At 44.6% G+C, this 15,899-nt stretch overlaps 1 protein-coding gene across 1 annotated transcript in view; it reads right to left on the reverse strand.

Annotated features, from left to right (window-relative positions):
• The window catches only part of PAPPA (pappalysin 1), a 207,402-nt gene that overhangs the window by 94,026 nt on the left and 97,477 nt on the right, over positions 1-15,899 (reverse strand). Inside the window, exon 10 of the mRNA XM_059410111.1 lies at positions 2,044-2,237. Coding sequence (XP_059266094.1) covers positions 2,044-2,237 — 194 coding nt within the window. The remainder of the gene's footprint in view (positions 1-2,043; positions 2,238-15,899) is intronic.

Raw genomic sequence — 15,899 nt, forward strand, 5'->3', positions numbered from 1 at the left:
TGATTTTTTGAAATTGGATTTTTGTTTAGGAAGAGATAATCACCCATAATTCCTGACAGCCCCTCCTTACAGGACTGGAATAATTGCCCGGTGAAGTCTGCTTTCGAATGCTAAGGCTGGACAGTTCCTTCTCTCCTTTCTCTTACTTCAGTGGCCATAATAACACTTTGGGTGGTTTTGAAACACAGCTGCTACCTCAGCTCTTGCTCATGTGAGATTCCCAGTGTGTTAATTCCCTTGTTTGAATGACGTTTTTTAAACATTTCTAGAACCGGCTGCTAGTGCTGAATTGGGAATTCCTGGCGCTATTGCCGGCAGGCCCTGCTGTTCTTGAGCAGGACCTTCTGTGCCACAGAGAGGTGATGCTCTAGCATCTTCGCTTGGTGGTGCTCATTTGCCTGTGTGTGTGCGTGTGTGTGTGTGTACACGCGCACGTGCGCACACACACATGTGCATGCATGCATGCATCAACAGTCAATCAATAGTCAATTAAACACATGTTTCTGGAGCATCTAGTCTTGTCAGGCTCGCGCTTGAAGATGAGACAAAAATGAATGTAACCCAAAGCTGTTCTCCAAGAACAAGCAGCCTAGGGGGAGTGAGACGTGCACACAGGTAATTCAGGTTCAAGGTGACAGGTGCAACCAAAGAAGAATTCAGCAAGTACAGAGGTGGCACGGGGAGGATGAACCCTAGACACCCTCTTCTTCATTCGTTCCTTGATTCATTCATTCACCGGGCTGGCACTAAGCCAAACTCCCTTCCACCTGACTTAGGGCAATCAGAAACGAATGCAAACACGTAAATAATCTAATGTGTGTAAACACAAGCAAACAGACAAATGAGAAAATGGCCAAAGAAACACTGTGACTTATAAACGAGGTGTACCTATCCTGTACCTTGTCCAGGGGTTTTTCACTGGGCTCCAGAGGAAGGTCGCATCTCTCTTTCATCTAAAGAACCACCACCACCCCTCCTCGCCCATCCAGCCCGAGTCAGGGAAACAACACAAGAGAGGAATGGCTGGGAATCATGACTCATCTGTGAGGCCAAGAGCAGGTTCGCCTCTGAGATGGCCACTGGGCCAGGCAGTTGGAAGCACTGGGTCGTGTCTCTGGGAAATGGGAGTCTCGGAAGAAGGCAGGTGCTTGCTCACCAGGATAATTGGAAAGGGGGCTCTGGGGACACCACGGCCATCCCTAGAATCACACAAGCGCTGGTGGCCCCAATCTCTTGTTCCCTCAACTAAACCTGGCAGACCCCTGGGGCAAAAATCCTGGAACATAAATAGTGCATTAGGGCACTGAGGAGTGAGTCACAGCTTTTTAGAGTGGGGAGGTCCCTGGAGATCATCAAGCTCAACTACCCTCTAACTTAAAAATGGGGGGAAATGAGGGGGCGCCTGGGTGGCTCAGTGGGTTAAAGCCTCTGCTTTCAGCTCGGGTCATGATCCCAGGGTCCTGGGATCGAGCCCTGCATCAGGCTCCCTGCTCAGGGGGGAGCCTGCTTTCTTTCCTCTCTTTCTGCCTGCCTCTCTGCCTATTTGTGATCTCTGTCTGTCAAATAAATTAAAAAAAAAAATTAAAAATGGGGCCCAGAGAAGTGGGGAGATTAACCCAAGGCCACACAGCATATTCATGATAGAGTTAATTAACAGGTGAGTGCTCAAAGAGCACGCAACTCAGCAGCCTCCTCCAAGGGAGGAAAAAAAAAAAAAAGGCAGGACCCTCCCCCAAAAGAATTTGGTCTTACCCCATTGAATTCCAGTGTATCCAAAATGGAATTCCTTCACCAAATATGAATTATAACAGGTAGAGAAACAGGAGGACAGGCTTTACCATACTGTGCTCACGGTCCCTGCATTTAACCATCCATGTTTCATCCCTGACAAATGGTACTCGTGAGGTCCGGGGATTACATTTGGTTCGAGATACAGTCAGGGGGCCACATCCAGTGACATTACATTTGAGGATGGCAGCCCAGCAGGACAGAGCAGAGACACAGAACATCTGTAGGAAATGTCCTACCTGGCTGGGAGCTTACCTGGGAGGCTGCCGGCTGACCGATGATGACCCAGCCTGGACACTGCTGGTCCTGATGCGAAACTGAAGCATTGGATGCCCACTGATCCAGGAACCCCTGGGGCGTGTAGACCCCACAGTCCTTGATGCTAGTTTTTTGTTCAAACTCCTCACACACACCATCACCGTCATGGAAATAGCAGCGGCTGGGTTCATCTGTAGGAGGTGGACAGAGAAGAAAGAGAACAGATAGATATTTGTTCTTTGGTCTCAGCTGAAATCCACAGTAGTGGGATGAAACCAGCACAATTATCAGCACTGTAAAGCCTGTCCTCAGTGGTCACGAGGGATTATTATTCACCCTTAAAAAAGGGGATCCTGCCATTTGTGACGAGATGATGAACCTGTAGGACATGATTCTAAGTGAAGTAAGCCAGACACAAAAAGTCCACTAGTGGATGATTCCACTTGAATGAGGACTAGAAAGTAGTGAAATTCACAGGAGGAGAGACTACAGAGGTGGTTGCCAGGGGCTGGGAGGAAAGGGAAGTTATTGAGAATTACTGTTCAGTGGGTATGAGGTTGCCGTTGTACAAGATGATGTAAAACACCACTAAACTGCTGGCGAACCTGTGCTTAGGGTTATATCAAGTATATGCATATATATTGAGTATATGCATATATACCAATATATGGTTATATTGAGTATATACATACTTGCGAATTTAGAGCCTCTATCTTGTACTACATATATTCGAGCACACACATTCACAAACACAAACCCCGAGTGACAAAGGCATTACTGTTCTAATTTTTTCAGTCCTCCAGATTAAGACTATTGCCCAAAGTTGGGGCTCCCACGTTGCTCTGTGGGTTAAACATCTGCCTTTGGCTCAGGTCATGATCTCAGGGTGCTGGGATGGCCTCACTTGGGTTCCCTGTTCAGTAGGGGGTCTGTTTTTCCCCCTCCTTTTGCCTTTCCCCCCAATTCATGGGCACTCACTCTCTCTCTCTCAAATAAATAAATAAAATCTTAAAAAAAATAATAATAACTTGCCCATGGTATTTTCATGCCAGATCGTAGTTTCAAATTCAGGCTTTCACCTTCCAAGTCCTGGGTACATTATCTGACACCACAGAACTTCACAGTGGCAAACTGAGGTTTACTGACCTCCAAAGAGAGTTCTGTGTAACCTAACTGGCTTCATTCCCAGCTCTGTAAACTCAACTGCTCTGGTACTTAAGACAAATCTAAGGGCGGCTGGGTGGCTCAGTCGTTAAGTGTCTGCCTTCAGCTCAGGTCATGATCCCAGGGTCCTGGGTTTGAGCTCCCATCCAGCTCTCTGCTCAGCCTGCTTCTCCCTCTCCCACTCCCCCTACTTGTGTTCCCTCTCTTGCAGCAGGGACAACTTAGAGCTGCAGCTGGCTACTGTGACTCTTGGTGGCCAGGACACAGATCCTGGAAGCCTGCAGCTGACAGGTGCCTTCCAAGGAGGCAGGAGCCATGCACATGGCTCGCTGTTTCAGCACTGATCAATACCAGGAGAAATCAGAATGCAGCTGTCTGAAAGAGAGCCCTCTGCTCATCCGTTAATAACTCAAATGTCAGGTCGTCTGTGCTCTTTTCCCAATACTTTTGGGAAAAATTAAATACCCCTTTCTGTGTGGGCTCCTCTATTTTGTGAAGATCCCTAGTCCAACACTTAACTGTGCCAACCTAGCTACATTCTACAGCTGTTCTGAAAGATGGATCTTCTTACGCGGTGTCTTCGGGTGAACCTAAAGTCATCATCTCAACTAGTGATGGAGACGCTATGAGAAACTACGTCCAGGTAAAAGGTACGTTTCCAGGGAAAATCTGAACATACCAGGCATATCAGAACATAGAGTCAACCTAAGGATACTGCTTGGCCTAGGACATCCTTCCCCTATATACTCAAAAACCATAGAGTGGAGCCCCGTTTCTGATCAGGAACTGACTTCTGTCCCTCTTACTGGCTATCTAACCTTGCACAATTAGCTTCACCTTTCAGCCTCTGGCTTTCCATCTGTAATACAGAAAGGATGGTCCTAAACACTGTAGTAATGTTGTATGGTGACGGATGGTGACTACACTTATCATGGTGAGCACTGACTCACGTACAGAATTGTTGACTCAGTATGTTGTACACCTGAAACTAAAATAACATTGTATGTTAATTATACTTCAACAAAACAAAAAGAAAGGAATGATTGCCCCAGCCAGGAAAAACCTCTCAGGATACCCACAAAACTCTCATAGGACGTGGACATAAACATGCTTTGTACATTCTAGAATAACAGTCAAGAGAAAAAAAATATTCTTATTTTAAGGGGTCAATTTCTTTCTAGCTGGCTGGATGAACTCACCTTGTGAAATCAGTATTCACCTAAAACGCTCTGTGTGGCAACCCGCTCCCCCCCCAACCCTAGAAAGAGCTAGGGTCAAGTAGAATTAAAACTTGGAATTCTAGGATGCTGACTATCTGAAAAAGGAGTCTGTGAATTCAGGGGCAGCAGAATGTTGAGCCCCTTCCAAGCTCCAAAATCCCTTGTTTATTTCAGCAAACAGTTTATATAGTGAAACACTATCAAAAGAGCCAGAATAAATCAATTCATTATAATTCAATTATTTAAGGCTACATCTGAGCCAGCTGAGGACTCCAGTGGCCAGTAGCATGCCCGGCAGCTCAAGGATGAAGAGAAGACAGACTTAGCACTTCTCAGTAGCTCCAACCTCTTGGTGAACGGGGCCAACTTAATATATGATAAAATGTAGACCGGATCCCAGAGTGACCAGCCATTCACCCAGATGTTACTCTTTTGAAATTCAATCAAGGGAACTGCAAAAAGCACAGGTTCAGATCCTAGCTCTGTCATATATAAGCTGTACAGGACTTAAATAACCTAACCCCTCTGAACTTTATTTTCTTATCCAAGCAAAGAAAGGGAGGTAATAATATATCTACCCAGTGTTGTTGCAACGATTTCACGAGATGATGTGTACAATGCCAGCAACTTCACCCATTTTAGCTAAGGGGATGCTGAGAGCCAGAGGCAGTAAGGAGCCTGCTTCCAGATCAGAGGGAGAGGGGGGCAGAGCTAGAAGTAGGAGCCTGGCCTTTTTAGACCTCAGAGGGAAATGCCCTCTTTGCCCCGTGTTCAAGCTACAGAATAATGAAACCACGTCCTTTGCAGGATAAGGTCGTGGGGTTGCTTCCCTGCTGGAACTACATTCTTCCCCTCCAACACCAAGACAGGGAACGTAAGATTATAATAAGATCATGGAAGATCTATTCTCTGAGATGACTTAATTCACATTCTCAGCAAACAGACCTCAAGAGTGGCAGGAATTAGGGCTAAGTTAGGAATTAGGGCTGAGTTCTCATGAAGGCCAACTTCTCCCTGATTATGTTTAAGACCTCCATATTTCTGTCTTCTGGGACTTAGATGAACCAGGGAATGAAGGAGAGGTAGGGGTAGACACAGTAGGTAAATAAGTGGGAAGGTATTCCAGTAGATGATAGATAGATAGGCAAGCAGAGACAGAGTTAAGAGAGAGATAGGAGGTGGTGGAGAAAGAGAGAGAGAGAGAGAGACAGAATAAATATGCCTGGTTTCTCCCTCAAGATTCTGCTGACAAAGCTACCATGAGCCACTTTTTGAAATAACAGCCTTGTACTCTGCTATTCGTTTTCTCTTGCTACTGGAGTCCCGGGGGCCCTTCAGCTACATCTGCCAGTCTTCATCTGGGGAATTTTCTCTTCCTCTCTACTCCCATGCCCCAAGCACTGTAGAGAACAGAGGGAGGAACGGAATAAAAATGCGTGGCCAGGAAAAACAAAGACAGCAACAACAACACAATAAAACAAAACTGTCCCTCCCGTTTTCATTACATCCATTGACTTGGTGCTCCTTGAACACTTTATGCTGGTAGCTGAGCAGGTTATAGTGAAAAGAGTTTAAAGTCAATACCAAGGTCAAATGATCACCCTGCCACCAGCCTTCCCTGTAGTAGCTAGGTGGCACTAATCATCATACAGTTCCCTGGAGCGCTCAGCAAATAACTGTTGAATGAATGAATGACTAAAATCTAGCACTCCCAATGCACATGTTCCTGTCCAGGCATGGTTCACACTCTACACCGTTGGAGAAGTTTCTTTAGATAGGGTCTTAGGGTGTAGGGAAAGGGGCTGAGATGCCGGTGGCAACTGGCTTACAATGGGCTTGCGCTGGGCAGTATGATTTCCCCACCTCACCCCTTCTTCCCCTGACATAAGAGAACTTGTCTCAGACTCAGTCCCTCTTGGGCAGTCACACATTTAGAAACTGCTCTATCCAGCTAGAGGACCTGACGTGGGGCGCAGGCATTGCCAAATCTGTCATCCCCAGCTGAACTTTCCTGTGCTACTTTCTTTTCCTTCTGGAAGAAGCGCACTCAGCTCCAGGAGCCTGAGGGAGATGGGCTCTCTCTAAGTGGACAGACACAGATGATGCTGCTTCTTATTGACTTAATTTTCAATTTCCATCTGTCTGGAGCATCAGGATGAAGCTATGCCCCTGCATTCCTGAGGCTTGTCTGAAGGACACTATTTGAGATGGTCAGAGATTAGTACCCCTACTTGAGAGCTTGGAAGCCAAGTCTTAGGAAAATGAGATGAGTTTACCTTGGCATGTAAGCACAGCCTGGGGTTTAGGCTTTTGTCAAGAGTTCTTGTCCTTAAAGTCAGAAACCCTGGATTCAATCTGTCCATGATTACCAGGTAATCTTGAATCGATTTACTTATAGTGGAACGACTTCAACCCAACTGGGGGACACTAATGAACTTCAGCTTGATTAGAAATTGTGAATTTGCAACACCACTAGAATCCTTGAGGTGAATGAATAAAAGAAAAAGCTTGAGAGTTCATTGCTGAAAAAGGAAGCAGGTACTTAAATTGCTCTTGTCAGCTTAGTACAAGATCTTAAGAGGATTTCCACAAGCCCTCATCTCAAGAATCTTGAAGACCAGATAATCATAAGCTATTGACTACCACAAAAAGGAACTCAAGCCAATGTGTTCTTCAAACAAGACCTGAGATAGTGGATATTCCTCAGGATGGTGGGATAATTTAGTAGAACTGAAGGGTAACTATTCTAACCCCAAATACATATCTGCCCATGCTGTGCTTCACATGTAATGCTGTGACAGATTCCCCTGCTTAGGGAGATCATCTTCCCGAGCTTGGCATGCAATCCTCCACAACAAACCCCTCCCATTTTCCAAAGCAGCCATTCCCCATCATTCCGTCATGTCCTCACATGGGAAGAATCCTCTGCCTAGGATCTATTTCTCATTTTTCATTTTGCTAACTCCTGCTGGGTCTTCATTATACAGCTAAGAGCGTCTCCGCCAGCAGGCTGTCTCCAACCTCCCTTCTCTCTCACTGGCTCCTATCCTAGCCCAATCAGATGATTTTCCTCTGTGCCCCTTCTCACAATTCCCAGACTCACCTCATCTAGCTTTGGCCAACCTGTCTGTGAACAAGACCCTCTTTCAGCCATCCCAGCAGACAAGAGGTATCTTTGGGTACAAAATTGCTGACCCTCATGCCTGTAGTTCCAACTCACAGCACAGGATCTAGAACAAAGGAGGTGCCTGACAAATGGGCGAGGAATAGAGGAGTGGATGAATGACAAATGAAAGCGATGGATGCTTTATATTTACTATCGATTATTACCAGTTTAGGCATGTCTTCAACTAACCAGGTGTTGGCATACTTTTCTGTGATGTGATTGCTGGCGATGTCATGAGAGTACTACATACCAGATTTCATCAAATCAGAGGTATCTTCTTCCAGGGGAATGACATATCTTGTCAAAAAGATTGACTAGGGGTGCCTGGGTGGCTCAGTGGGTAAAGCCTCTGCCTTCAGCTCAGGTCATGATCCCAGGGTACTGGGATTGAGCCCTGCATCAGGCTCTCTGCTCAGCAGGGAGCCTGCTTCCTCCTCTCTCTCTGCCTGCTTCTCTGCCTACTTGTGATCTCTGTCTTTCAAATAAAGATATAAAATCTTTAAAAAAAAAAAAAAAAGATTAACTAGCTTCACTCTTAAAGTTTGAAATTAAATCTTCAAACTTGGGGACTAACTGCAGTTTTTCTAAAACAAACCCCAAGGGGTGGTCTCACAAATGTATCCATAATATCCAGTGGGACTACGAATGGAGTAATCCTCTTACAGTCATTTCAGCAGACAACAAGCAAGACGCACTAAGGCTTTCTGAAGATTCAGAAGGGAGGGTCATTATTATTCCCAGCTAAGATAGCTTTTCACTGCCTGATGAGAAATGGAGAAGAGAGTCAATCCTCGTTATCAGTATTTATCTACTCAGTATTTGCTCTGTGTCCGAGCTGGTACTGGCGATACACTGACAAATTAGACTGGGCTCCTCCCTTCTGGGTGGAATCAACACTGCTTGGGAAAACAGGTAAAGGCTTCCTGAGAAGACGGTTTGGGGCAGCGTCTTGGAGGAAGAAAAGAATTGGGGGATGTGAAGGGCGGAGTATGAGCAACAGATGAGCCTGGATCATTGTGTGTATATGAGGAAGCTGTCAAGGTTAGAGTTACATTAGAAGGATGAGTCCTGGGACTGATGAACTGAAAAGCTGACCTGAGGCAATGCCACATTGAGGCATTTGAATTTTACTGTTTAGAACTGGAGATACTTGAAGGTTTCTCTGACAGGAATACCTGTGATTTTCACACTCTTAGAGGCAGTGAGGTAAAAGACCTGATTTGGTTTACTAGATGTGCCATTTACTACTTATATGACTTTGGGGGAAATTATTTAGAATTTCTAGATCTTGCTTTCTCCGTTTGAATAACGGTTGAAGGAAGGAATGTTTACTGTGATGCTCAGATCACCTAATAATACATATGATTATATAACAATCAAAAATATTTGCTTAGTTTCTTCTGTGTGCTGGGTACTGTGATAAACTGTAGGTCCAGAGCAGTAAATAAATCAACCATGACCTTCACCTCATGGAACTTATAGTCTAGTGTAAATGTAGGTGAAGCACTCAGGACCTAATAGGTGATCAGTAAATGGTCTATGACAATGATGACGATCTTGGAGTTGAAAGCAATGTCATTTCCTGTATCGGAAAGCTGAGGTTCATAGAATTGAAGTGATTTGCTGAAGCCTTTAGAGAATGTCTCTAGTACAGACAAGATTAGATCATTGGTTCTTGAACTCATAATGCACAATGGCCTTTCAACTACACCATGTCTATTTACCAGACCGTGTTTTCAGTATATAATTCTGGTAACAAAATAATTTGTTACCCTTAACCAAGTTTCAGTATTCCTTTTGGGAATCTCCATTTTCACTTTTCACAACATCCCTGGTGTGGTCCAAATATTAGTAGTCCGAGAAGCTTTGGGGGTTACCAAGTCTCCAGCCCATCAAGGAAAAAAAATAAACAAGCAAACAAAAAACAAAACAAAGCTCTCCACAGATGAGAGCTTTAAGAAATAGGAAATGTAATATAAGACTCAGGGAGTAAGCAAAGAATTTGAATGCATGCTCTCGTGATATGGGCTACCTTCCAAAGGATGGTAGGATTTAACTGTCTTTCTAAACTTCTTGTCTGTGCAGATGGGTCAGCTTTTGAGAAATTAGTACATATCTCTATTTCCAGCTGAGGGAACAGTGATTGGGATTAGGATATTTGGTTAGTCCAAATGATTACTATTTTCTGTATTTTTTTTGAACACCAGAAAAAATTGTATTTTTAAATTCAGCTGTTTGTTTAGGGATGGGTCCAACCACAACAAGCTTCATGCCACATAACAGTTCATCCAAACAACAACAACAAACGACCAAAAAATGCACAATCTTTGTATCCAAATAATAGTTTCTTGGAACATAGGAAACTGGAGTGCTTAACCCCCAAAGGTTTACAAAGGCGAAGCTTGGCAGGGAGATGGGGGTGGCATATTGGCATATGTTGCCTCCGGAATAGAAATATCTGGACTTTATATCGCCTATGTTTCAAAGGCTTCATGGCAAACCCAGACTGCTGACCTCATTTAATTCTATTCAACCCAGGGTTTGTTCTTAACCTCCTCAACCGGATCAGTCCATCCAGACTACAGAAGGCAGGGTGGTGAAGGCTTCTAAAGAACCATGAATCCGCTAACAAGTTTCAGATGCTGGTTAGGTCTACTGAATCGGAGGAGCTTAAGTTGGTTTCTGGTTCCTCCAAGGGTTGGCCATATACCAAAGTGGGCCAGAAATGCCTTCCCGTGTTTCACTGTGACAACCAGGCATCATCGAGTGAACAGAAAGAACTAGGAAAACAAGAATGGATGTGCATATAGTCTCACATTAAAACTCCCATCCCACACCCAGGCCTATCATGGAGAGCACCCTCTGGGGTACAGCCTGGTCCTCTGTCCACTTGGCCCTTACGATACTCTCTTAACTGGTTTGGGTCTCCTCCATTTCCCAAGAGTTATGACCTAAAGTGATTAAACAATGAGGAGTGTAACTATGAGGGTGTCTGGAATACTTAGTTGACTTCTGCAAAATGTGAACCTCCCACCTAGCACTCAAATCCTTCCGTACGCTAGCTCCACTGTCTTGTCTATCCTCATTCCCAACCATATCTCTGTCCTCAAATGCAGAGTTTCTTCCCAGAATTCACAGCTCAGAGCTTCTGTCCTTTTTTCTTTAACCGAGAAGGCTACTCGCTGTCTGAATCTCCCATCTGGATTTGACTCAGACATTTTTAACTCTATGAAGCCTCACCTGTCACTCTTTCATACTGCTACCTGTCCAGTACAACCTGACCCGCTTTCCTTCCTGCATCACTCTTCTCTCCTTCCAAACCAGCAAAACAGGATATGGCCTATATAAAGATGTTAGTTAAAGAAATATGAAAATTGAAAAAAATAATAATAACCTCCTCTCATTCCACATCTCCTTACCACCATGTCTCCTCCTTCATTCTTCTCTTTCCACGATTCATGGAGCTTATTCAGAGTTACCTTTACTTACACTGCCAACCTTCTCACCTACAAGTCACTCTTGAGTTCTCTCCAATCTGACTTCTGTACTCGCCACTCTACCAAAATCAGTCTTGTCCAGATCACCACTGACCTCAAGGTGGCTAAAACCATAACATCAAAATCCTTGTCTTGCTAGACTGCCTTGAAGCATATAAAGAAGCAGCCCCTTCCTTCCTTCCTGAAGCATTCTCTCATGGATTCCATGGCACATGCTATCCTATTTCTTTCTGGCTCCCAGCTTATCCCACATACACTTATTTGCTGCTTTCTGCTTCCCTAGACCTCTGCTAAATGTTGCCAGGCTTCAGGGACAGGCCTTAGGTCCCCTTTCCTATCTACCTACATTCGGTCCTTCAGTCCTCATTTATAATAAAAATGTTAAAATATCTATGTGTCAATGTGTCTCTTTAGAAATGACGTCTTCTCTGAGTACCTAACAGCCTACAGTGACATCCCTACTTCAATATCTACTTAAAAGCATCCCGAAATCATCATCTCTAAAGCAGAAGTAATGTTTTCTCCCACATTCCTTTCTTGCCCATCTCAGTAAATGACAACATTGCCCAACAATGGCCAGACCAAAACTGTCTGAGTCACGTCTCCCATTTTTCCAGCCAGCCCTCCAACCCCACATAAAGCCCATGAGCACGTTCTGTGTACCCGTTCATCTCAGGGTATTCCAAAAGATCCACTTCTGTTCCATCGCTGCCACCATAACCCAGGCTACAGTCACTCTTCCACCGCTCATCGAATAAGGCTTTTTGCTTCTTCAGTCTGTTTCCTGATCCACCCCCCTTCCTCCAGAGCACAGCCAGAGTGCTCTTTTTCAAAATGTAAACTTTCAGGCCATCCTCCTGCCTAAAACTCCTCAGTGGTTTCCCATAACATGTGAGATGAGATTCAGTCTCTATCTCAGCCAACAAGTCCTCACCCTAGCTACTCTCTTACTACTGCCCCCTTGCTCACTACCAACCAACCAAACATCCATCCATCCACCCATCCCCCTGTTTAACATGCCTCTATTTTTTTTTAAAAGATTCTATTTATTTATCAGAGGGAGAGGGGGGTAGAGAGCGACAGAATGGCAGGCAGAGGCAGAGGGAGAAGCAGGCTCCCTGCTGAGCAAGGAGCCCGATGTGGGACTCGATCCCAGGACGCTGGGATCATGACCTGAGCCGAAGGCAGCTGCTTAACCAACTGAGCCACCCAGGCGTCCCACATGCCTCTATTTCTTAAATGAGCAAAATTTGCTATTTCTCCAGGAACTTGAACTTGCTGTTCACTTACCTACAATATTTCTTCTTTGTCTTTTCTCACAATCTCTTCCTTTTTATCATTTATGGCCCAGTTAAAATATAAATTCCTCAAATACCAACCTCGTCTACTTACACTAAGCTCACATCTCATTCCACCGTCCCCATCAGAGCATCCATACCATCTTGTAGTATTTCCTTCATATCATTATTCATGATATAAAAATAAATCCTATGTATTATTGTTTCTCCTCCCCACTGTCCTCCTACCCCATGTCACCCAGGTTTCAAAGGAGCACGTTTCCAAGTGGACACCTGTCGTTAGGATCAAGAAAATTGTCTCACCATCTTATGGAATTGACATTTGAGGATGAATGAATGAGTGGACTATGCACAGTTCTTGGATTGTGTGAGACATTTCTGGGCTGTCTCCAGTGTTACTTCTATTCACATCTCTGATTCTTAGGACAAAGCCATTCTCGTAGCAGGTGCTGAGTAGATGATGAATTAACAAGGATCTTTTGCAGTTTCAGAATGTCTGTTATTGATTGTACTGAAGAGACCGCAAACCTGACTTGAATCTGTTTCAGCAGATTGTACGATAGAAAGGTTTTTATGAAAATATTAATTAGAATGAGATCCTATTATAAATCCAAGCACATATTAGAGGGAAAAATCCAATTCTATCTAAACCATCCCATAATATTTTCCTCCCATGAGACATGAGGCCTCACCATCTGTCCTAAATATTGTTTTATTTTCTTCCTTAACTGAATTTGCAAAGCAGTGGAACATCTGGATAGAAAAGGTAGTGCTTACTGGACTGAAATTTAATAAAGAAATTTGATGGTCTTATGACTTGGAACTTGGAGATACATTTGCATCACCTTGAATTTAGTACTGTTATTTGAATGGCCTAAGAAGATGATATACAAAGATAGTGATCCTAATAAGTGACAAGGCATTCAATAGAGCAGAATGCTCAAAGCCCTGAATGATTTTCAGGTGGCTCTCATTTGGATTCCAGTGCTATCTCATGATATGGGAGAGGAGGTAAAATTCAGTCCCACAATGAATTACGTAGCAGCCACGAAACAGGCAGGCGTTCTAAGCACAGACAGGAGGGAGAGTGATGCCTAGGACCCGAAGGCCTTTAAAAGTACGAGCAGGAAATAACAGAATGAGATTTGTCTGGGATAATATAAGCTAATAATAAATGGAGAAAAGGGATCTGAAGGAGTCATAAGCAGAGAATGTACAAAAGTGGCATAAAAGGGTGATGAAGGGAGACAACCGCAAATCAGGTGTCCATGGATGTAATGTGATCTCGTCGCCCCATACCAAAAATAAATAAGTAAATAAAGGGGTAAAAAAAGAAAGGACAGAGAATGAGACTCTTTCTCAAAATCAGCAGCTTGGTCAAGAGACCAGGAGTCAAGGGTACCTGGGTGGCTCAGTTGGTTAAGCAACTGCCTTCAGCTCAGGTCATGATCCTGGAAACCCAGAATCAAGTCCCTCATTGGTCTCCCAGCTCCATGGGGAATCTGCTTCTCCCTCTGACCTTCTCTTCGCTCATGCTCTCTCTCACTGTCTGTCTCTCAAATAAATAAAATCTTTAACGAGAGAGAGAGAGAGAGAGAGAGAGAGCGAGCGCGCGCACAGGAGTCGAGAAGAGATGCTCTCTCATTCCCCTCTCTGGGCTGCGATCTCCCTTCTCCAGATGGAGTTACACCAAGTAGCACTAGGATCCCCTTCCAAGGAGTCATTCTATAATGTATTTTTTTTTATAAGATTTTTTATATAAGATTTATTTTTTATTTATTTTTTATATAAGATTTTATTTATTTACCTGACACAGAGAGAAACTGAGAGAGAGGAACACAAGCAGGAGGAATGGGAGAGGGAGAAGTAGGCTTCCCACCGAGCAGGGAACCTGATGTTGGGCTCAATCCCCACACCCTGGGATCATGCCTGGGCCGAAGGCAGATGCTTAATGACTGAGCCACCCATGCACCTCACATATTTGGATCTTAAGGTTCCACTCTTTAATCATGAAACCAGGTTTTCAGTCTGAAGATGGGGAAACATCAGCAAAATGAAACCTGAGAATGGCACAGTTGAACCTCTTCCTAGAAACACAGGAGAGGACTCTGGCCAACAGCAGGTGGAATAAAGGACAGGAAATCCAAATCTGAACCTCAGGTCTCCAAGACCAGGTAACACACATCGCCATTCTGGGCTCCGTTCTTTGTGTCTGTCAAAAGGAAATGACAAGACTGCTTCTCCCACCCGTTTCAGAAAGTGGCTGCAATGATCAGATAAAATATCATGGCGAATACTCAGACAAGTGATTGTTTGCACGTTTCTTTGGTGCAGATGCAATCCAGAACGCCTCTCCCGAACCATCACATGGCTTGCTCAGCTCACTGTTTGGCCTTAGCCTCACGTCAAGGGCTCAGTGGGGCCTCTTCCCAAACACGCCTCCACTCCCATCTCTGCGGACTGCATCGCACTCACCAATTTCACTGGAGCATTCCATTGCTTCTCTATCAGTGACCTTGATGACTGCATTCTCTCTAACACAGAGGGGCAGTTTCTTGAGAACAGAAACATGGGCTGTTCTGCCCACTTACTCCACGCCTAACTTCAGGACACCGAGGGCAGTCAGTACGGAGCACCAAATGAATGAACAAATGAAGGGTCAGCCTTGCAAGGGTCTCTAGAAATTATCTAGTCCGCGTGCTTCCTTTTTGCAGATGTGGGAACAGAGATTCAGAAAGGTTAGGTAAGTTGCGGAAAGCTGTATGGTTCATTGCTTCAGGCCAAGGGTTTGGGCTGGCTCATTCTATAAATATTGGGGATATGCAATTTCAAATAGAAATCAGTCTGTGAGGAATGTGTATACGTAAGCATAAGGAAAACACCATGCCTCCAAACAAAGGCAGTTTGGGCACATACGCATGTCTGTTCTTCAGTGCAGTAAAACAAGCCACCTAGCAATCCGTTAGGGTGTCCTCAAGTTTCCAGAGAAGAGAGACTTCTGGGCAAGTGGATGCTATGTCGCCAAGGAACCGAGGATGAATCAGGGCACCACATGAAAACCAAGCCAGTCACCCCAGTCTGGCACAGCTGGTCATGACTAAGGTGACCGCAGTGTGCTTGGGTTCTTGGTGGGGTTCCCATGCAAGCAACTAGAGTGTCTAAATGGAGCCCTCCCCCCCGAGCCCTGATTGGCTTGGCCCGCTTCAAAGACCATCCTCCTGCCATATGGTTCAGATAAGTTCAGAAAGATGAGGCATTCACGCCACAGTGTCCTCCATCTCCAAGTTGGTGAGGTGGGCAACACAGCGCTAACGGGCGGAAGCCAAGTCAGCGGGCTGAGCTGTACGCGGGTAAGTTTTCTTTACCTTACATGGTGGCAGGGCTCCTCTTGTGCCCTTGCAAGAGGATTTTCTGTTAATTAGAATATATGCTCTTTGATCTGTATTGCTGAATGATATTTTGTTCTTACAGAAATGCATATATGTGTATGTGTCTCTCTCCTCCCAAT

Source organism: Mustela nigripes, chromosome 9 (assembly GCF_022355385.1).
Source record: "Mustela nigripes isolate SB6536 chromosome 9, MUSNIG.SB6536, whole genome shotgun sequence".
NCBI classification, from domain to species: domain Eukaryota; kingdom Metazoa; phylum Chordata; class Mammalia; order Carnivora; family Mustelidae; genus Mustela; species Mustela nigripes.